The following is an 18,176-nucleotide window of genomic DNA, read 5'->3' as shown; positions in this document are numbered from 1 at the left end:
AAAATTGTCACGAAGGAAAATTCTCTAAGAATCATAAACATGTTCTGGTTTATCAGCTTAAACTAAAACTCCTTTTTCTCCACCAATCCCTTTGCCATTCCAGGATTCCTTTTTCTTTGTTACAGGAAAAATGAATTACACCCAAGCCCCTGGATGCCCTCCCTGCCTCTAGTTCACGCAGTGTGCTGTGGCAAGCAGCTGGCTCATTCATGTTGTTGCAAAAATTATCAAGGAATTTATTCACATCTGCATGCAGATATCGTTGTCTACTACATGGAAATATGATTTTGAAACACCACGTTTACAAAACTGCTTTGTCTCTATGAACTACAGAACACCAAGCTGTCACATAAAACACTAGTGATGAGATTTCCTTTTGATTCCCCACTATCAAAGGTGTCCACCCCGTCAGAGGGCTGTGCAGCGTCTCCCTTCCATCTGTGCCACGCTCTGAAGGGACAATGCCTTCTCTTGGATGCGTTAACTCTGGCAACTGAGCAACATCTGACACGCCAGCTCTGCTGCAGATCTCCTCACAGAAAAAGAGATTCATCTCCTCCATCTCTGTAGGCTGTAGGGGCGTCCTTCCATCCGCCTCACATCCCCCAGAGGGAAGGTGTTGGCTTGGAGGACGTCCATCTGCCCAGCTCCCTCCTCGACAGGAGCAAGCAGGCACATTGACTCGCGCCCTTTATGTATCGATGCTCCAGCTGAGTAAATTAAGATGTACAGGGGAAAAGCAAAGAGCATCAGATGAGGGTATACAACTCAGAAAAGCGTAGTAGCAATTTTATATCTTCTTCAATCTTGCCGAAATGTGATTACAGTTGACCTTTAAATCTAGGGGATCAACCAATCAATTCTGCTGGAACAACCCTGTACGTGTGATCTAAGAGCATATCCATACTTAAAAAAAGAAACTTTCAATGGCTGCCTGGCACAGTCGTTTTATTTTGCTGTAAAAGTTACTAAGATTTGTCTCAATTGATTTTACTTGCAAGAAAAACACAACATCAGAACTGCAGCATCAGCAGACACTAAAGGTCTCAGCTTCTCGCAGGATGAATGCGATATCAATAGTTATTAGGATGTATTCATACAAGGTACTCAAGAGGGATGGAGAGAAGATGCTAGTAATCTCACTTAATCCTAACACAACCCCAAGTCAGGTTCCTTGGACTGTGGGAAAAAAAAGATTCAGGGAAAATGATAAACGCTCCGCAGTATTTGCCAGGCAAAACATTGAATTTGGAAGCGAACACATATTTAACAGCTCTTTAAGTAGTAAAGCTTTTGTGTCATGTTCGATGTCAGGTTTTATTTCAGCTGATAAAATGTGCCTTAACAAATAACCCTGGAGAGGTTTCAGGATGGTATGAGCCCATAGCGGGCTCAGAAGCAGGATCAGCACTGCCAGCAATCCCGCTCCTCGCACGCTGCCTCGCTCAGGTTTCTCCAAGTACTCCTGCAGCACCGTCACTGTATAGGTGGGAAGACAAAGACATGCAGAACGGAATGAGTTGTGAAATTCAACCAGCAAGCTAAGGAGAGAGGAAAGAGGACGTTCAACTCCCAAGTCCTTCCCGTGCCATTAGGAACCTGGCAATCCTGCTACTCTTGAAGCCTTCCCCTTCCCTTCAGAAATGTTTTGAGATGTCCACGCACAGCACCATCACACACTTGTGTTCACACAGTCAACCAGACAGCAAACTCTTTTCTGCAGCAAGTTACTAGCTTCACACCACACTACACGCTAGGGTTTCCACAAGACCCAGGAAATTGGAAAGGAATTTTACCTTTTGCTTCTCAGGCACAAGAGAGCTTAGAGATGGGATCAGCTCTGTGATCTGTGAAATTCCCACAAACAGCTCGGGAAGATGCACCCAGCAACGCAGCTGACGACCCCCCCAAAAAAAAAATAAAAAAATGATGGCACTGAGCAAACTGAAAATGCTACATTGAAAATTCTGAAAATACGAGATCTGACTCCGGAGTAAAACTGAACCATGCGGCAAGCCAGAAAACTCGCTAAGTCTGAGTGCAGAGACAACTGCAGAGAAAACTCTAAATAGAACCCAACCGAAAGCATATGGGCAAGGCAGGGAACATGGGAATAAAAATCGCACTAATGGGAAAACACACAGGGATGTTTTCTTCTTAAAAGTCACGTAGGAAGAGAAACGTACATCCAGCCTCAATGAGAGAGGACTTCAGGGGGAGGGAAAAGCTATTATTCTTTGAATGCAGCTTATTTGATGTAAAAGTGGCTTTTTCTCTGAATGGAGAATTCTTTTAACATAAAGAAAAGCCAACTTTGCAAGGAGAGAGAGCCCTGTAACACTGCTGTAGTTGAGAATGTCATGATTTCCATCAAAAAACTGTTTTGCAGAGATTAGGAACAGCTGTTTCAAACCGAATTAGACTAAAACTGGAAACAAGCTGTCAAGACCCAAAAAATATATTTTATACATAAAAGAATGTATTTGATTCAGCTGTTTTATCATGGTGGTCAGCCAAAAGAGGGAAATAAAGTAACACTGTGAGATTCCAGACGCTGTCGCAAAGCCTCTTCTCATTTTTAAAAGTGAGTTGCTCTTTATGTAGATTTATTTCTTTGAGCGTTTGGAAGAGGAAAAATGTCAAACAGCTCATATCACAGATTCTTGAATATTTTCAAGCCATGGGCAGCTTAAAACAGTTTAAAAGACACCTGAGCACTTTTTCTGCTCTAGTCCCCATTCTCTTCGTTTTCTGTAGCAGTGACAGGATGTTTGCAACAAGGAAAATATACTCAATTGCTGTTGACGTGAAAAGATTAAAATAAGTCACTTTAACCCAACGCTTGCGAGTAACAGCACATGTATATGGCTCCTTTCTGTGCATGCCTGCAGATCCTAGGAGGCTTTTAGTATTTTCAATATCGATTTCCACAGGAATTGCAATTTCATGTAATGAGAAATAAACACATTTATTTTAGAACCGTAGAATGTCACATCTAGATATAATTCATTTGTGTCTAATATCCCACAGAATATATAGAGTACCTATACCACTACGTTGCTGCCAGTTATAAAAACTTACTTAGCAAATCCAAGCACAACAGGCAAATTAATCAGGCCTGGCAGTGGTTTTGAATACAGCTTTCTTCTGAAGGCTAAGTCTGAACATCAAAGACCACTGTGATTTTATTACGTATTTTAAGATGTAGCCGTTGTACTCCGCTCTCCAACCCAATCTAAAGTAATCTTGAAAATATTCTTAGCATTTCAACACGTTCATTACTTTTCATAACATAATGATATACACTAATTCTACCCAATAAGTATATTAGTTATTACTATCAGCTTGTCAGTGTGTGTGCCTTTGAAGAAATGTTATCTGGGAACAAGCCAATTCGTGAGCATTAAAAAAAAAAAAAAAAAAAAAAAAAAAAAAAAGCAAGCTAAAAATGCATTCCCTGGAGTTTGCAAAGACACCAGGCAAGCATGCAACTACAGTTATGAGCCATTTCAGCACTCAGATTACTCACACGGTCTAGCTTTAGGTGTTTAAATCGAGCACTTCAGTTCTCAGCAAATTCAGCGAGCACCAGAGCGTGACTGCACGCTCCGCACTAAGCCAAGAACCTTGCAACAGAGCACAACAAGGTAACTGCTGCTCAGGGTACAAAACCTTTTGATCTTGCTGTGAAAAGATCAAAAATGTAAAAGACCAGCACCTAGTAGGATCAATCAGCTTTCACTACATCTTCTTCTATTAATCCAGAGGACATCTTTTCCTGCATGTACTGTAACTGAACAAATGTCTGTGGCTAAAATACTTCATTCAGTTCTGTTTCTTGTGCAAGTGGAAGCTTTATATTCATGACATTTAAAACCAGATTAAATAAACTGCTCAGACTTGGGCTAACCTTAGATTGGCAGAGAAGCTGACAACACATACTGATAAGTCATCTTCAGCTGTAGCCCCCAGGACAGCCCAACTCTGCTTTAAATGCAAGCTGAAACCAACAACAGGTACCAACCACAAGAGGAGTTAGCAGCAAAACTGCTCTGAGTGCAACACCCATATTCTCACCTATCCTCTGTTCTCCATCTCCCAGTCCCCCGACTGCCCCGTTGTAGCACTACTCAGACTTCTACACAGGGCTCTCAAGCAGCAGCTCTTTACAACAGAAGCGAAGTCAGCTCTGGGTTTTCTGCAGAAGAGTCATTCATCCATCAGGGTTCTTTCACAAAGCAGAACAGAAGCCTACTGCACAAAACTGAAGTATCCCTAAAAGCTGGGTCAGATATCTGGCCAGATCTGAAGTAAAGTTCACCTGCAAAAATAAACAACGGCTCCCCACACGCACACACACCCAGGAGAATGTGAAATGACTGCATCTACGGCAGAGTGTGAACGTCCTAAGTGGCTTATCCAATGTCACGAGTGAAATCTCACACCTTTGAGAACAGACAACTTTCTTCAAATCATCACCCATTTCATTTTATTAACAGAAATATTTTGGAAGCATCAAATTCTCTCAAAGGCCATCTAAGACCAACTGCACATCCTCTGCACTACACCTTTGTATCACAACTAAAAAGCAGGCATCTGTGGGAACAGCACGGGTACCACTGTTGTGCTCTGGAATTTCTTCCTCCCATTCTGCAATTGTCACAGCATCAGAGCCACAAAATGACAATGCTACTGCAGGGTAGGGCATTTTTTTTTTTTTTATCTGAGGAAAATCAGAAGCAGTACGCACTCAGGCACATGTATTGAGGTTAGAGATTTCAAGAATTGCCATGGACTTTCTGGGTTACACATCTCCAATAGTCAAAGCTCAGAATTAACCACTCCTGAACATAAAATCCTTGTCACATTTTTACCAAATGTAAATTTCCATGACACGGTATCCAAACTAGTTGTCTGAACTGCACTTTGATTACACACAGCTCCTTACCCAGACCATCTTCACATTTATTAGCTTTTAGGCAACTTTCATGTTTAGTAGCCCAGTTATTAGCAGAGTCTGATCAAGATACAACGGGGAGGAGCTGAGTATTGCTCATATGCAATTCAAACCATCAAGTCCCTCCACAAACTGAGGGGATCAGCTTTAGTAACTCCAAAAAAAGAAACACAAACGAGATTAGAGATGAGTGCACTTCTGCATAAAACCCGAATAACAGACCCAGCGCAAGATCAGACAACAACAATAGCGGAGAGCATCAGGGTGACATCATTAAAATTTCCATTTTGTTTGATTTCCTTCAGAAGCTACAAAAAAAAACCTTTTCCACAGAAAGAATACCAATAGGATGTTTATCGGCTTTATCAGTTATTTTATATTAGTGTTCATATTCCTTGAATACCCTTCATATGAAGGTCCCCAAACACTTTACAAGCATCTTTAATTCACTTCAAAGAAAGCGAGACGCAGCTTCCTTTGAGAGATGAGGACCCCAAAGCGGTTATCACTCCTACCTGCAGGCTGCAATGGGGAATGTCAGAAGCATCTTTGGTTTTCCCATGCAATTAAAACCCTACAACCTAGTCTAGAAGAACTACAAATAACGGGGGCCAGACCTCAGGAAATTCTCTCAAGTGAAACCACAGGTACATCTTACTATTTTGGGTAAGATTCTGGTTTATGCCTTATGAGACAATTTAAGCCAGAAAAATAAAACAAAGTGTTTGGGCAACTATGAGATGGGGGGAAAAAAGACAGAAATCCCCAAAATCACAGAATATTAGGAATTGGAAGGGACCTCGAAAAATCATCTAGTCCAATCCCCCATCTCACACATGATAAAATCGTCTGCTTGTTGGGATTTTTTGTGCAACCTTCCACACAGAAAGGAAACTAACATAAAGGTGGACCTTCTTTTCCTCTGGAAATGTTGCCATGTACATAAAAAATAATTTTAAAATAATACAGAAGGGCCCAGTCTTTATGTATCATAGACAAGTTTACAGACAACCACAGAATTCAGGAAGTTGTATTAATTTACCAGAGAGAATAAGGTTTTTATTCTGTCCAATGAAACAGAAGAAAGCTGTTTTCCACAGCTAACAATCCCTGCCTGGTTCTTATATGAGGATGAATAAACAACTCAAGTTTTTTAAGCACATACAGGCTTTACAATACCAAGCTCTTCGGATGACGATGAAGGTTTGGTGATGCTCTCTTTCTACTGCACTCTTTGCTGGGGCAATTAGAGGGACTGGAGTCTCTGACAAAATCCTCTGTGCTTTCATGGTGGCCACCACGCACTGGAAGACCGGCAGGCTTTCATCACCAGCAGCAAGTCAGGCTGAGCCCCTGGGAGGGCACACAAACCAAAACTTCAGAGGAGAGCTGGCTCTGAGGGTTAGTGACAACGCTCCTGTAGTTCTGCAGTCCCATTCTTCTATTCCATATTCTTCAACTAATCCCTAGACAGCACGTTGTATCGTTGCTGTATTGCTCAGCTTCTAAAAGTAAAGCATTTTATTCCAACCTAATGTCGGTACCATGACTTATTCATCTGCATACTGCAATTCTGTGTGTGCATGACTTAGCTTGATCCCAAGTCTGATATTAATATTATCAATGCAGTTTTAACCAATTTGGCCTGATGACAGCATGACACAGGTTAGAAGGGGACGTGATCACTGACTTACACATCACACAACTCGCCATCCGGCACCAACTGTTTGAAGAGTTCCTGCAGAGGAGAAAAGGCGTTAGGGGAGGAAGAACTGGGAGTGGGCAGAAGTGTTTTGGTTAAAATAGACCGACATCAATCAATTCCATCCTGAAATAGGCTAACAGCTAGAGCATTAATACTTAGCACAGAAACAGGAGAAAAATACTCATTAGCCCATAGAGGTGTTGCACAGCATTAAACAATTCCCACCAGCTGACAAGGGGGCTGTGATTTATGACAGTGTGTATTGATGTATCACTTCCCATAATTAGGAAAAGTGAGACCAGTACTGCTTACAGCATTATTTGGATTGGAGCTTTACAAAATACTGTTGAAAAACAACAAACACCAGGCACCACAATAGCAAAACACCTTACCATCCTCTCAGGCTGTTTCAGATTTGAAATGAAGTACTCTAACACAACCCAGCAAGAAAGGCAAACTCCATTTGGACCCGTATAACCTCATCTCGCAATAACATCCTAGTGTGAATTATTACAATTATAACTCTGGGAAGATCACAGATATAAAACATCAAAACCACATAACAAGCCAGAATCAAAGGCTAATTATGTCTCCCTCTTTTTTTTTTAGTGACAAAGTACTGACTGTCACTCTCCTCTTCTTGAAGGAACAAACTAACCTCAGTCTACTAAAATGTCAATGAACCTCAACTGACCTGCCAAGGAATTAAGTGTAGCAAAATCTCACCTGCCGCAGCATCTTAGCAGTAATGCAAAGAAAAAAGAGGCTGGTAATTTTCATTTCCTTTTGTTCCGATTATTAGCTGTCAAAAACATTTTCACAGTTACAATAAACGAGGCAGGATAGCCCTGGGTTGGAGCTTTTTGTTCAGGAACGGCATAGTAATAAAAGGCAATGAAACTCGGGGCCCAAGAGCTGTAAATCTCAGGGACATCCAGCTGAGGAGGGAAGATGCACCCTCCCAAGAAGAAGATGGACACAGCTGCTGTTACCCATCTCTAATGCCCCCAGTGCTGCTTTGGGCAGGACTTCTAGGGAGAGTCAAAGCTACAAGCAGTTTTTTCCTTCCTCATAGCTTTTCCAGTGATTCTTCCACCACCACTGTAATATTAAGGATAATTTGCACACTACCTGCATTTTCCAACCCCATCTTTGCTGGTCAGTAAAATCAACCCTGCAATAACAAAATTAAATATTCTCCATGCAGACAACTGACCAATAATTAATATCCATGGCAGCTGCAGGCAAAGTAGTAAGCACCTGTTGTCATTTAAAAAAAATAATGAAAGGAATATTAATGTAATTCTGAATAACAAGGGCATTTCACCAAAACATTTGCCTAAAATCACACAAAATTAAAAGCCCATTAAAGGGCGTTCTTCCAGACTGCCAGGCAAACAACATTAGTCACTAACTATACAATACTTGGCATCTACAATGCATTTCCATCCAAAGAACCCAATGCACTTGGGACACATTTAGACCAGAAACTCTCCCGAGAAGTAGGTTAAGTATTATCCCACTTTATCCATAATAAAAATGAGGCACGGCGAAATCATGCATACTGCTCAAGGTTACAACAAAAATTAATAAGAAAGGCAAGAATAGAAACCAAGTGGCCCAGCTCCTATTTTGTGCTCTGTGTACAAGAAAACACAAGGACGTGTATCATTCATTTCTCCAGCAGCAGGAATATCAACTCCAATGGCTTATCTACTTAGGAAAGGAGTTCACCCCTGGTAATCCAGAAGAGATTTTGCAGCCCAGTCCCTCTTTGAGCACTGCTTCTGCTCCTACAAAGTAATTTGTGCTCTTCAGAGCGCTACAGAAATATTCTTGGGGCAGACACTCTGCTTGCAGCCATTCAGCTTCAATTCAATTCTTATTTTTTCCATTTGATCCCTTCTGTAATCAAACCAAAGGACTTAGCAACTTCAACTCTTTTCCCTAAGTAACTTCTTTAGAGCTCCTACTCACCACAAACCTTCCTCCTCCTACCCCAGCAAGCACAGGTGATCTTCCAAAGCAGCCTCCAGAAGCACTGGGCAAGAAGCTGATCCAGGTATGGGGACAGTCTGTCCTGATAGTACACGTGTGTCACTGATGTGAGAGAACAAAAACCCTTCCCCAACTAGGATGGAAGAAATCTCAGCAGAAAACAGCTGGATCTCCACACAGCAGTGTGCCAGGCTATCACAACGCTGCATTCTTACAGAATAAAGTCCTGAAAGGACAAAATCTTGGCCAGCTGCCTGCACTTCCAGACAACTGCCAGCACAATAATTCAGTTACACTGTCCATGCTACTGTAAAACTACATTAAATTCAAAATGTTTGAGCGCATCCAAAAATGAAAATTAATGTTGCTTGGAACGAGCACTTCATTTTACAATCAGGAAGAACAAGAAAAAATTGCTTTGACGGTCTTCCTCTACCATTATGGTTAACATTTAATGGCATTTATTGTCATTAAACTCAATATTTGTGTCTAATCAATACTAAGCTACCAAGGGCAGCCTAACAAGTCTGGACTTTCTCTACAGGCTCTATTGATTTTTTTTATTAGTATTTTTTTTTGAGACCTACAACAAACAATTTACACAATTTATCAGGGAACACATCAAGATAATTTAATATACAAAAACTATGTATTCCTTTTTTAATTTTGTCATGTGACCGAAAATCATTTTAATTCATTAACGGTGATTATCTTAACAGTTCGATTTTAAATTCATGTGAAAAACAAGAGGAAGCTATGAGGTAATAAATTTAAATTGAAATATTTTTAATGTATTTCACTATGCATATCAACAGGAATCTCTCTTTTAGGTTTGTATTTGCCAGTTAAACGAACTCATGACAGCAACTATCCACCTCTGTTCACTTGGTATGAGTACCACTCATACTGTAAAGTCCATGGAAGTTGCCATAGTCTTGTCACGGATGAGTAAATTAAATAATTTCACCTAAATCCTACTCACCCAGAGAGTCACAAAGTCTGAGAAGTTGATTTTTTTGCTTTCTGCTTGAAGTGGTAGCTAACAGCCTTCCCAAACACACCACTGCCATGTCTGTTAAATGCCATCTCACGACAACAAAAAGCAATACCACCACCACCAAACCTACACACGTTGATTCAAACTACAGAAAGGCTGGAATCTGAGAAAAGCAAACAGACAAACTCAGCACACATTTACCCAGCTCACTGCAACATACAGCACTGTGCTTCCATGAAGTTGAAGTCCAGGAAAAAAAATTAAGATAACATCACCTTTTCAGTACCAAAATTATTCTAAATTTCTCCCATCTGTGCTGCTGTTAATCGTATTCTTTGGAAGTCTGAAAATAAACTCTACCAAGAAAAAAAAAAAAGGGGGTAGGGAGAGAAGGCTTGTAGGCAACACACTTGGGCAAGGAAATTGCTAATGCTGCAGTCACCCGGCAGATCAGTAAAGACTTGGTTGCTGCTGTCCAACAAAGACAATGTTTTTTAAGCCTGGCAGAAAGAGTGATCCTATGGAATTTGCTAGTTGATTCACTGGGTGCATTCTCTTCAAATAAAATTAGAACACAAAAAAACAAAGACACAAAACCCACCACAAAACAAACCAAAAAACCCAACACTCAAATAAGTAAAAAACCTCTACCAGAATCTATAGTGGTGATTAAAGCTCAAATGCTGGGCATGAAGTACTTGACAGCACCCCCTAAGAGAGGGGAAACCTGCCCTCCGAAAGCATTTGCCTAGCTCAGTGAACACACAATATGCTGCGTATTTTCTGTTCCACTGGAGTCAAAGGGAACACCTTAACAGACACTGCCTCGGGCATGCACGGGGCGAGGGTATACAAATGCTCTGCCAAGGGCAAAGAGGATGAACAAATATACACTACAGGCAATAAATAACCTCACTAAAGCAGCAGACAAAAAAAAAATTCCCTACTCAAAGAATGAGTTCAAATTTCTGGACTCCAAAAACCTGCATCTACCCTGGCTGCTACAGCTGGCTCAGGCAACCATACCAGCATAAGCTTATTAAATGCTTTATATATGAGATATCCATGTTATATTGCTTTAATCGCATCATCAATAATTACACTCCTGCCCACAAAACCCTTTGTTTCCCTTGTAGTTTTCCTCGCCTCCTAATACCACCAAGAAGTAGGCAGCAGGTGACAAGAAGCAAGGCAGCATCACCCTGCAGGTCGAGTGCTGAGGAACAGTCCCAGAACAGCACAGAAACTCTTCAGACATAAATCAACTACAGCTATTACACAGGGATGGTCTGCATCAAAAGGACTACGTCTGATTTCTGCAAGCGCCCTAACTTGCAGGGAATACCTCGGCTGCATCGCATTACCCGCACGAATGATTGCTCATTTTTGTCTTATCTAATATCGTATCCTCAGTATTACATTAGAGGGCAGATAAGGATCCTTCTGGGAAACTGCACGTCAATCGTAACAAAGGAAACCTCTTTTCTTAAATAAAATTGAATAGGAGAAAATAAAATAACTATGAAGCCGGCCTAAATGCTGATCCAAAGCTACTGCATGCTGCTGTGCACCCACAGTCAAACTGTTGTACCTGTATGATTTCTACTGATTTATAAAAGAAGCCAGTTAGCAAAAGCAAAGACAAAATCACTTAGCTTTTGCTTGCAATAAGATCGATTTAAACTTCTCATGTTTATGTCAGCTCTAGCTTTTAAGCTCTGTTAAACACCTGGAAAAGTAAAGTTCCTTTACAGCTGCATGTGTGTGTAATTAATGCCTTTGACAAGCTGTTGAGTTCCCAAACAGCTGCTTCTATTATATGGACAACTTCAACCATCTGCAGAACTATTGGGTAAACTGCAGTAAGTAAATATCAGGATAGCAGATGCTAATAAATAACAAGAGCTGCCAAGATAACACAATCCTGTAAGGAAAAAGTCTGTGAGTATGAGTTTCACTACACTTCCCAGCACTTAACTCAAAAAACTTGTTTGGGCATCCATCACCAAACCAAGACTGGGTATTTGCTTGACCCAGCATCAAAAATAAAGCTGTTAATCTGAAGGAGTAACTACTCTAACAAGTTGACAGTACTACTGTGGTTTAAAGAGCTTCATGTGGCTTATGGTATTTGGAAGACTACTATCACTGCAGTCTCCAAAAACTGCCAGAGATTGATTACAAAACAGATATACTGATATGAATGGATCAAAAAATATATCTCAGCTTTTATCCGGACTATTATATAGGACGATTTTTGAAATTCTGATTTCTTTTTTAAAAGCATACCATTTCAGGCCTTTAATTGTTCTTTCAGCTTTAGATAAAAATAAATAATAATTAAAAAATGTATCAAAGCCATTTTTAAAAAACATACAGTACTTGGATATAGCAAAAACCAATTTGCTTCTCATGAAATAGCCCAGCTATTATTACCGACCTGACTTATAACTGCCTTACAAGCTACTTTATTATCATGCTCCCCATGTTTTAGAAATAAACAGCATGCCTTGAAACATGCAACTGAAATTGTGTGTGCGTTCATTTCCCCTGTATTTTATGAATGTCCTTTCGGAATTGCACCATAAGCTCTGAAACTACTCCATCTATCCTCCCCTGGCAGCAGCGTGGCTATTCAGGCCATCAGTAATGCATGAACAATCAGAGAGAGGAAAATGCCCTTATCTCAGCTCATCAAAAATACAAGCAAGCAAGCCACAAAGGGGTCACAAATTAAAAATTAAATGTGAACAGGCATAAAGCGTATTGACAAATCACCACATCCAAATCCTCCCTTCCAAGCAACAGCAAACACCAGGCACACATAACGAAAACAAAAGGTGGCCAAAACATGTAATGAAATAATACTTATCCCAGAAATGTATTTAGCAATGAAGAATTAAGCAGCAACCTACACAGGCACCACCAGGGTCTTTGGTGCTAATAGTAGTATCTATGCTCAGCACAGGTAACATCTGTTATTAGAAAGAGGGGCAACCTATTCATGTCTGCTGGTCATTACAAACCCTAGAAAAGACTGTAGTAAAATTCTGAAGAACTACTAGGTAGAAAGCAATTTTTGAAATACAAATGAAATGGTATGTTTGACTTGTTTTACAGCTAAAAAAAAATGATAACAAAGCTAGAAGAAAAAAAAAAAAAAAAAAAAAAACTTTCCCCCCCCTCTCTAGGAAAATTGAAATGTGAGTGCACAGGATGCTAAACCTTTCTGCTTTCTGAAATCAGGAGCTAGTATTAAAAAACTGTTTTTCAAACCTCCATTAGACTCTAAGTTAATAAAAAGCTTCAATATAATAACTCTTCCAGAACTATTTCATTATCATCAGAGTTTACTTTGATAATATCCTAAAGAAAGAATTAAATCACTGAAGACTTAAACTTCTAAACTTGTCATGCAGTTAAGTATAAATGGTAAGTGGCTTTGTCTGAAAGTAGCAAATTATTTCCTCTTCAGTGCCGATAATCACTTTGAATAACAGCAAGAAACACAAACAAACAAGAAAAAAATTCTCAACTGTCAAATTTCTACTTTAACATCTCTCCTGTCCCCCATTTTCCAATCATACCAAAATTTCTACTGATGCTGAATTCTACGGATTTTAGAAGACATAACACACATTTGCATTCTGAAAAGTGGCTGTATAAATATTATGGTGCTATTCATACAAAAATCATTGTAGTAGTCAATCTTAATTCCAAATAATGTTAAATCGGTTGGCTCAGTTTATAACAAGAATTTGCCTACCAAGTACTCGTGTAGCCAGAAAGTCTTCCTTGCTCATGTACTGCAATAAATAATTTAGAGTGGAATTGTCTTGCAATGCCCCAGCTATTTTCAGATTTATTATTCTTGCTTACTCCTGCTGTCTTGTACACAGTTGTTAAGAGCCACAACTCCAGAATCTCTCACTAACAGCAGTTCCAAAACAGAAATGAATCCATCCTCTACATTTTGCAACAGCTCACTAAACACTTCAAAAATAATCTTAAGAAAACTTTTAAATACTGATTCATTTCAGTATTTCTATAAAAAGTAACGTACATGTTCTAAAAATTCAGGATGGGAACAGGCAAACCGAAGCATAACAGTGCTCACACAGGGATTAATATTAATTGCAATAATGTAATGTTTACTTATTAAATAAAATCGGATGGGAAGAAAGGGGTATTTTTGATGTACCCACCATAAGTAGACTATGTCCAGGGCAAAGATACCTACCCAGCTTCCGTCCCTAAACATATTCAGCACACAAGATTATTGAGTTGATTTTCATCAGAAGTTTCTTACAACAAAAACAATTCATTCTTAAAAATACAAAAAAAAAAGCAATAGTATTATCTGCATTTTCTTTTTGCATTACTTAAAATTCCATAACATATACAATGCAAAAAACATTAGCTATGTCAAAGATGTTTGATACAGAGTTAGCTCTGAAATCAGGCAGAAATGGTTTTAACAGGAGCAAATGATACAGAAAGCCATCAGCATTCCTGATGATGACAACTTCCCTCCGAGTTTTTCTACAAATAGTTTTAGATGCAACATAACATAAGCTTATGATTCTCTGCTCTAATATCCCACCAATTTCTGCTACAATGATTACTGACAGGTGTGAGGACAGAACATACTTTTATTTAATATCTACATAAGACAAGATACTGAACAGCTATTACAAAGAGAATTATTCCGTCTTGGAGTCAACGCTCCCTTAGAAAAACATGGAAACACTTAAATTGCAGGAAAGTTTCCTTTCAATTGAAATACCATTTTTCATCTCACTTGAAAGTAATTCCAGGTATGTATTATGCTCCCCACTTCATAAAAAAAATCAGCAATTTTGACAGCCTTTAATATTCAGAGGTTTGCTGTACCACAAATCAGTCCTTCTGGAGGAACACACAACTCTATTCCATCAATGTACTCTGTTGTTACCTTATTTGACCATTTGTAGGCTTGCAGAAGTTGGCTGTAAAGAGGTGTTTTGTCCTGAACAGGATCTAGGCTCAACAGTCCGCTGTTGTGCAAGGGATGGTTCTCAGAGGGTTTACCAACCAGATTGCTCAGACGCTCCAGCTCACTGAAAGAAAATACAACAGCATTTTCTGAAGATCTGGAGATACGTGTACCTAAGATGTGCGGTCCTCCTACAGAAACAGCAATCATGTTTACACTCTATTTTAGTATCTGTATGCTTAACGTATCTGCCCAATTTGATTAAAAAACAAACAGCTTAATCACTGCTCATTGCTTCTAAGTAGAGAAAGTACAAGTCAAGAGTCTTTGTAAGACAGAAAGGAAAGAATCAAATTATGGCGCGTCCTGTTTACAAACATTTCCAGAACCTAAGTCATCTTCTGAGCAAAGCACACCCTCAGAAGCCACAAAATTCTGACTTGAAGCATTGGCTGCGATACTATGGACAACAGGAGAATTATCAAGCAGGCAGATGTCTTGTAATTTCCATAATGCACTAGAAATTAACACTGTCCTCATGTAAATATACATATGAACTGGCATTAGTCCTAATCCTGGAGGTGGTCCTCCGAAGACTGTGACTGTTGTAACACATTCCAAGTTGTCAGGGCAAGGAAACATCTTCTGTTTTCCATGAGCAACCTGTACATCTGTAGACGTGTACAAAATACCCAACTAAAGCTTAATAAGCACCATTTTTCCATGAAGAAACGATCAGTGTGAAAATGATCTATTATTACTTCATATCTCATTTGTCAAACGCTACATTTAATAATAACAAGAGTTAGGCAATGTTAAAAACTCGCATTAATCAGCTGGAGAAGAAAGACTGGCTACTTTGCACAGATATAAAATGCAGTTTTCCAAATGACATGACTAATCAGGTGCCTCTCCTTGTGACTCATGAACATCAAATCCTACTCTAATTGAACTTCAAACCTTGCACTAAATTAAGAGCAGGATTCAGCCCCTTTAAAGCGTGACTTATGGAAATCTCTGTGAAGAAAAATCCCAAATATCTGTTTGCATTTAATGAAAGTTATGAAAATAAATGTTAATGACCAAGGAACTAACCACTAAGTAACTTCTATGCTTTCCTACCACAAAACTCTTTTCTATTAATCATTATTCCCTCAAGCTTCCATGGCCTACACTAAGTCTCTTGTGCTTTGATCACTCATGAGCATACTTAGCATTTGTTGACAGAACTATACAATAAACGTGAATAGACAAGATAATTAAGAATTTGCTGAACAAGGATTCCAGTAAATACTTTCATGACTCACGCCAAAGTCCACAGGTAGCATTAACTTCAATACACATTGCAGTGTTCACTTACTACTCAAAACCAATGCTTCCCAAAACCAAAACAGAATTATCTAATATTAAGATGTTATATAAATTACATTATTTTTGAGCAGTTACATTTTCAGAAAGACAAATTAAATTTATATCAAATTATCAAAAACATGATCTAGAGGTATCAAGAAAGAAATGGCATCAAGTACTGACCAACATATCCGTTAATGTTCTGGAAAACAGGGTGAAAAAGGAACTGGTAAAGCTTTATGATGAAGCTATTCTCATGTAGGGTGCTAGGGACAAGACTAACTGCAAAGAGTTGCTGAAGAACTTGACAGCACCAAAACAACGGATGATGAACTGCAACCTAAAGAAGCGTATCACAGCGCACATGAGAAAAGAGGTCAGAGGCTGTTGCTATCTGTTATCATTTGGAAACGAGACTTTCGGGTTATTCTACACTATAGAGTCCTTAAAAAAGCCATTGAGAAAACAAGAAGGATGACCAAAGCGATGGCACAGCTTCCACATTGGGAACAACAAAGCCTCATCGGCTTGGAAACCATAAAAACCAACGGGACACAACAGAGGTCTATAAAGCTGCGTACAGCGTCATTCCCAAAACTGATTATTTACCTTCTGTCCTTATAGAAAGCAACAAACAGGTAAGAGATTATATACATCATCAACTATTACAAACTACAAATCAGCAAAACCTATTAGCCGAAAAACACAGGGCTTCTCCTCCTGAAGACCCTGGACTGGACACCTCTGGAGGCCTGAGGATACCCTGGAAGGGGTCACCCTGTGCTGGGACACGTCCCTGACAGCACCGCGGGCTCCACCGGGATGCACCGGCCCCAGCACACCCGAGAGGACTGAGCAGGGCCGCAGTTAGCAGCAGCCTCAAGAGTTGTTTTCACCTCTGTGAAGTGCACCAGCCTGTCCTAAATAACTACATTTACACAAAGCAACTTTCCAGCCTGTCAAGTTTTGGTAACACGCTTCAACCACTTGGATGCTGCTGATGATTCAGAGTCTAAAAAGCGATTATTATTATTATTTTCGAACAAAAAAAATTCAGAAAAACAGAGAACAATCCCTCTGCCACCAAAACCACCCAGCCGGCCACAACAGTGCCCCAGCCACCTATCCACAAGCCAAACATCTGAGCGAGGCTCATCCCTCTGGAGGCTCCAGGAGGGCATGTCACGGGGAGGCAGCACCCAGGGAGGCACGGAGCGGGGCGCTTTCACCTTTAGCCGCCCCAAATCTCCTCCAGGAGCCGAGGGGACCCGGGGACCCCTCTCCCCGCCCGGGTGCTGGGAGCGGCGGGCCGGCTGCTCACCCCAGGTCGCGGCTGACGGAGTGCAGGCTCTCCTGGAATGCGGCCACGAAGCCCTTCTCGCGGCCTTCCAGCGTCTCCTTGTTCCGCATGCCATCCTTCAGGCAGTCGAAGACCCTCGTCACGCTGGAGCGCAGCGCCTGGATGGCGGCGATCGCCTGGGAGAAAGCCTCCAGGTTCACCCCGGGGCTCAGCACCCCGTCCGCCATCTTAGCCCGGGCCCGGCCTCCCTCCGCTCCGCAGCGTGCCGAGGCCGCGGCGGCACGGAGCAGCCTGGGAAATGTAGTCCGAGGGCCGTGCTGCCCTCAGGCGCCTCCCTCAGCATTTTTTTTATTTATTTAATTTATTTATTTTCGTCTCTTCGTAACGTCAGGGGTTTCTTCTGGAAGGGCAGGTTTGCTTCTCGCAAACCGCGCCCGCCCTGTGTGAAAGAAGAAACTGAGGAAATGTCTGTCTGACCCTGGGGCAAAAAAAGTGAGCACTGGTGTGTGTAGCTCCGACATACCTGTCTCCTTCCTCAAAATGTTATTTTTTTTTTTTCCAGTCAGGTGTCCTCTCTCTTTCTATTTTCCCATGCTTTGCATCATTCGCTGCTAGTAGTATCCTAGCTACCTCAGGAGCTGGGGTGTATTCCCCTCCTTTTGATGTACCGTATGGATTTTAGCAGGCGTTCCGACAGAAATAAAATCATTTAAAATAGAAAGGAAGCCCCCCCGTCCTTCTGCAACAACTGCGCTTAGTTTTAGCCTGGCAAGAATGTTTCTGTAAGCCTCACGCTCATGGGCACAATGAAGTTTTTAAGGTTAGGGCCTGAGTTACTGTAACAGGGTGAGACCCAGCCTCAATTATCAAATGTTTGCCAAGCACTGTGGAGTT

General features: G+C 40.7%; 1 protein-coding gene across 1 annotated transcript in view; it reads right to left on the bottom strand.

Annotated features, from left to right (window-relative positions):
* Positions 1-17,520, bottom strand: part of MED27 (mediator complex subunit 27) — a 93,531-nt gene extending 76,011 nt beyond the window's left edge. The window contains exons 1-2 of the mRNA XM_084299278.1: positions 17,304-17,520; positions 14,612-14,756 (exon numbers count right to left, since the gene is read on the bottom strand). Of these exons, the coding sequence (XP_084155404.1) occupies positions 14,612-14,756; positions 17,304-17,509 (351 nt within the window). The 5' untranslated portion in view covers positions 17,510-17,520. The remainder of the gene's footprint in view (positions 1-14,611; positions 14,757-17,303) is intronic.
* Between the last annotated feature and the right edge of the window lie 656 nt (positions 17,521-18,176).

Source organism: Netta rufina, assembly GCF_964035555.1.
Source record: "Netta rufina genome assembly, chromosome: 20".
NCBI classification, from domain to species: domain Eukaryota; kingdom Metazoa; phylum Chordata; class Aves; order Anseriformes; family Anatidae; genus Netta; species Netta rufina.
This window is presented reverse-complemented; position numbering and strand designations above follow the sequence as displayed.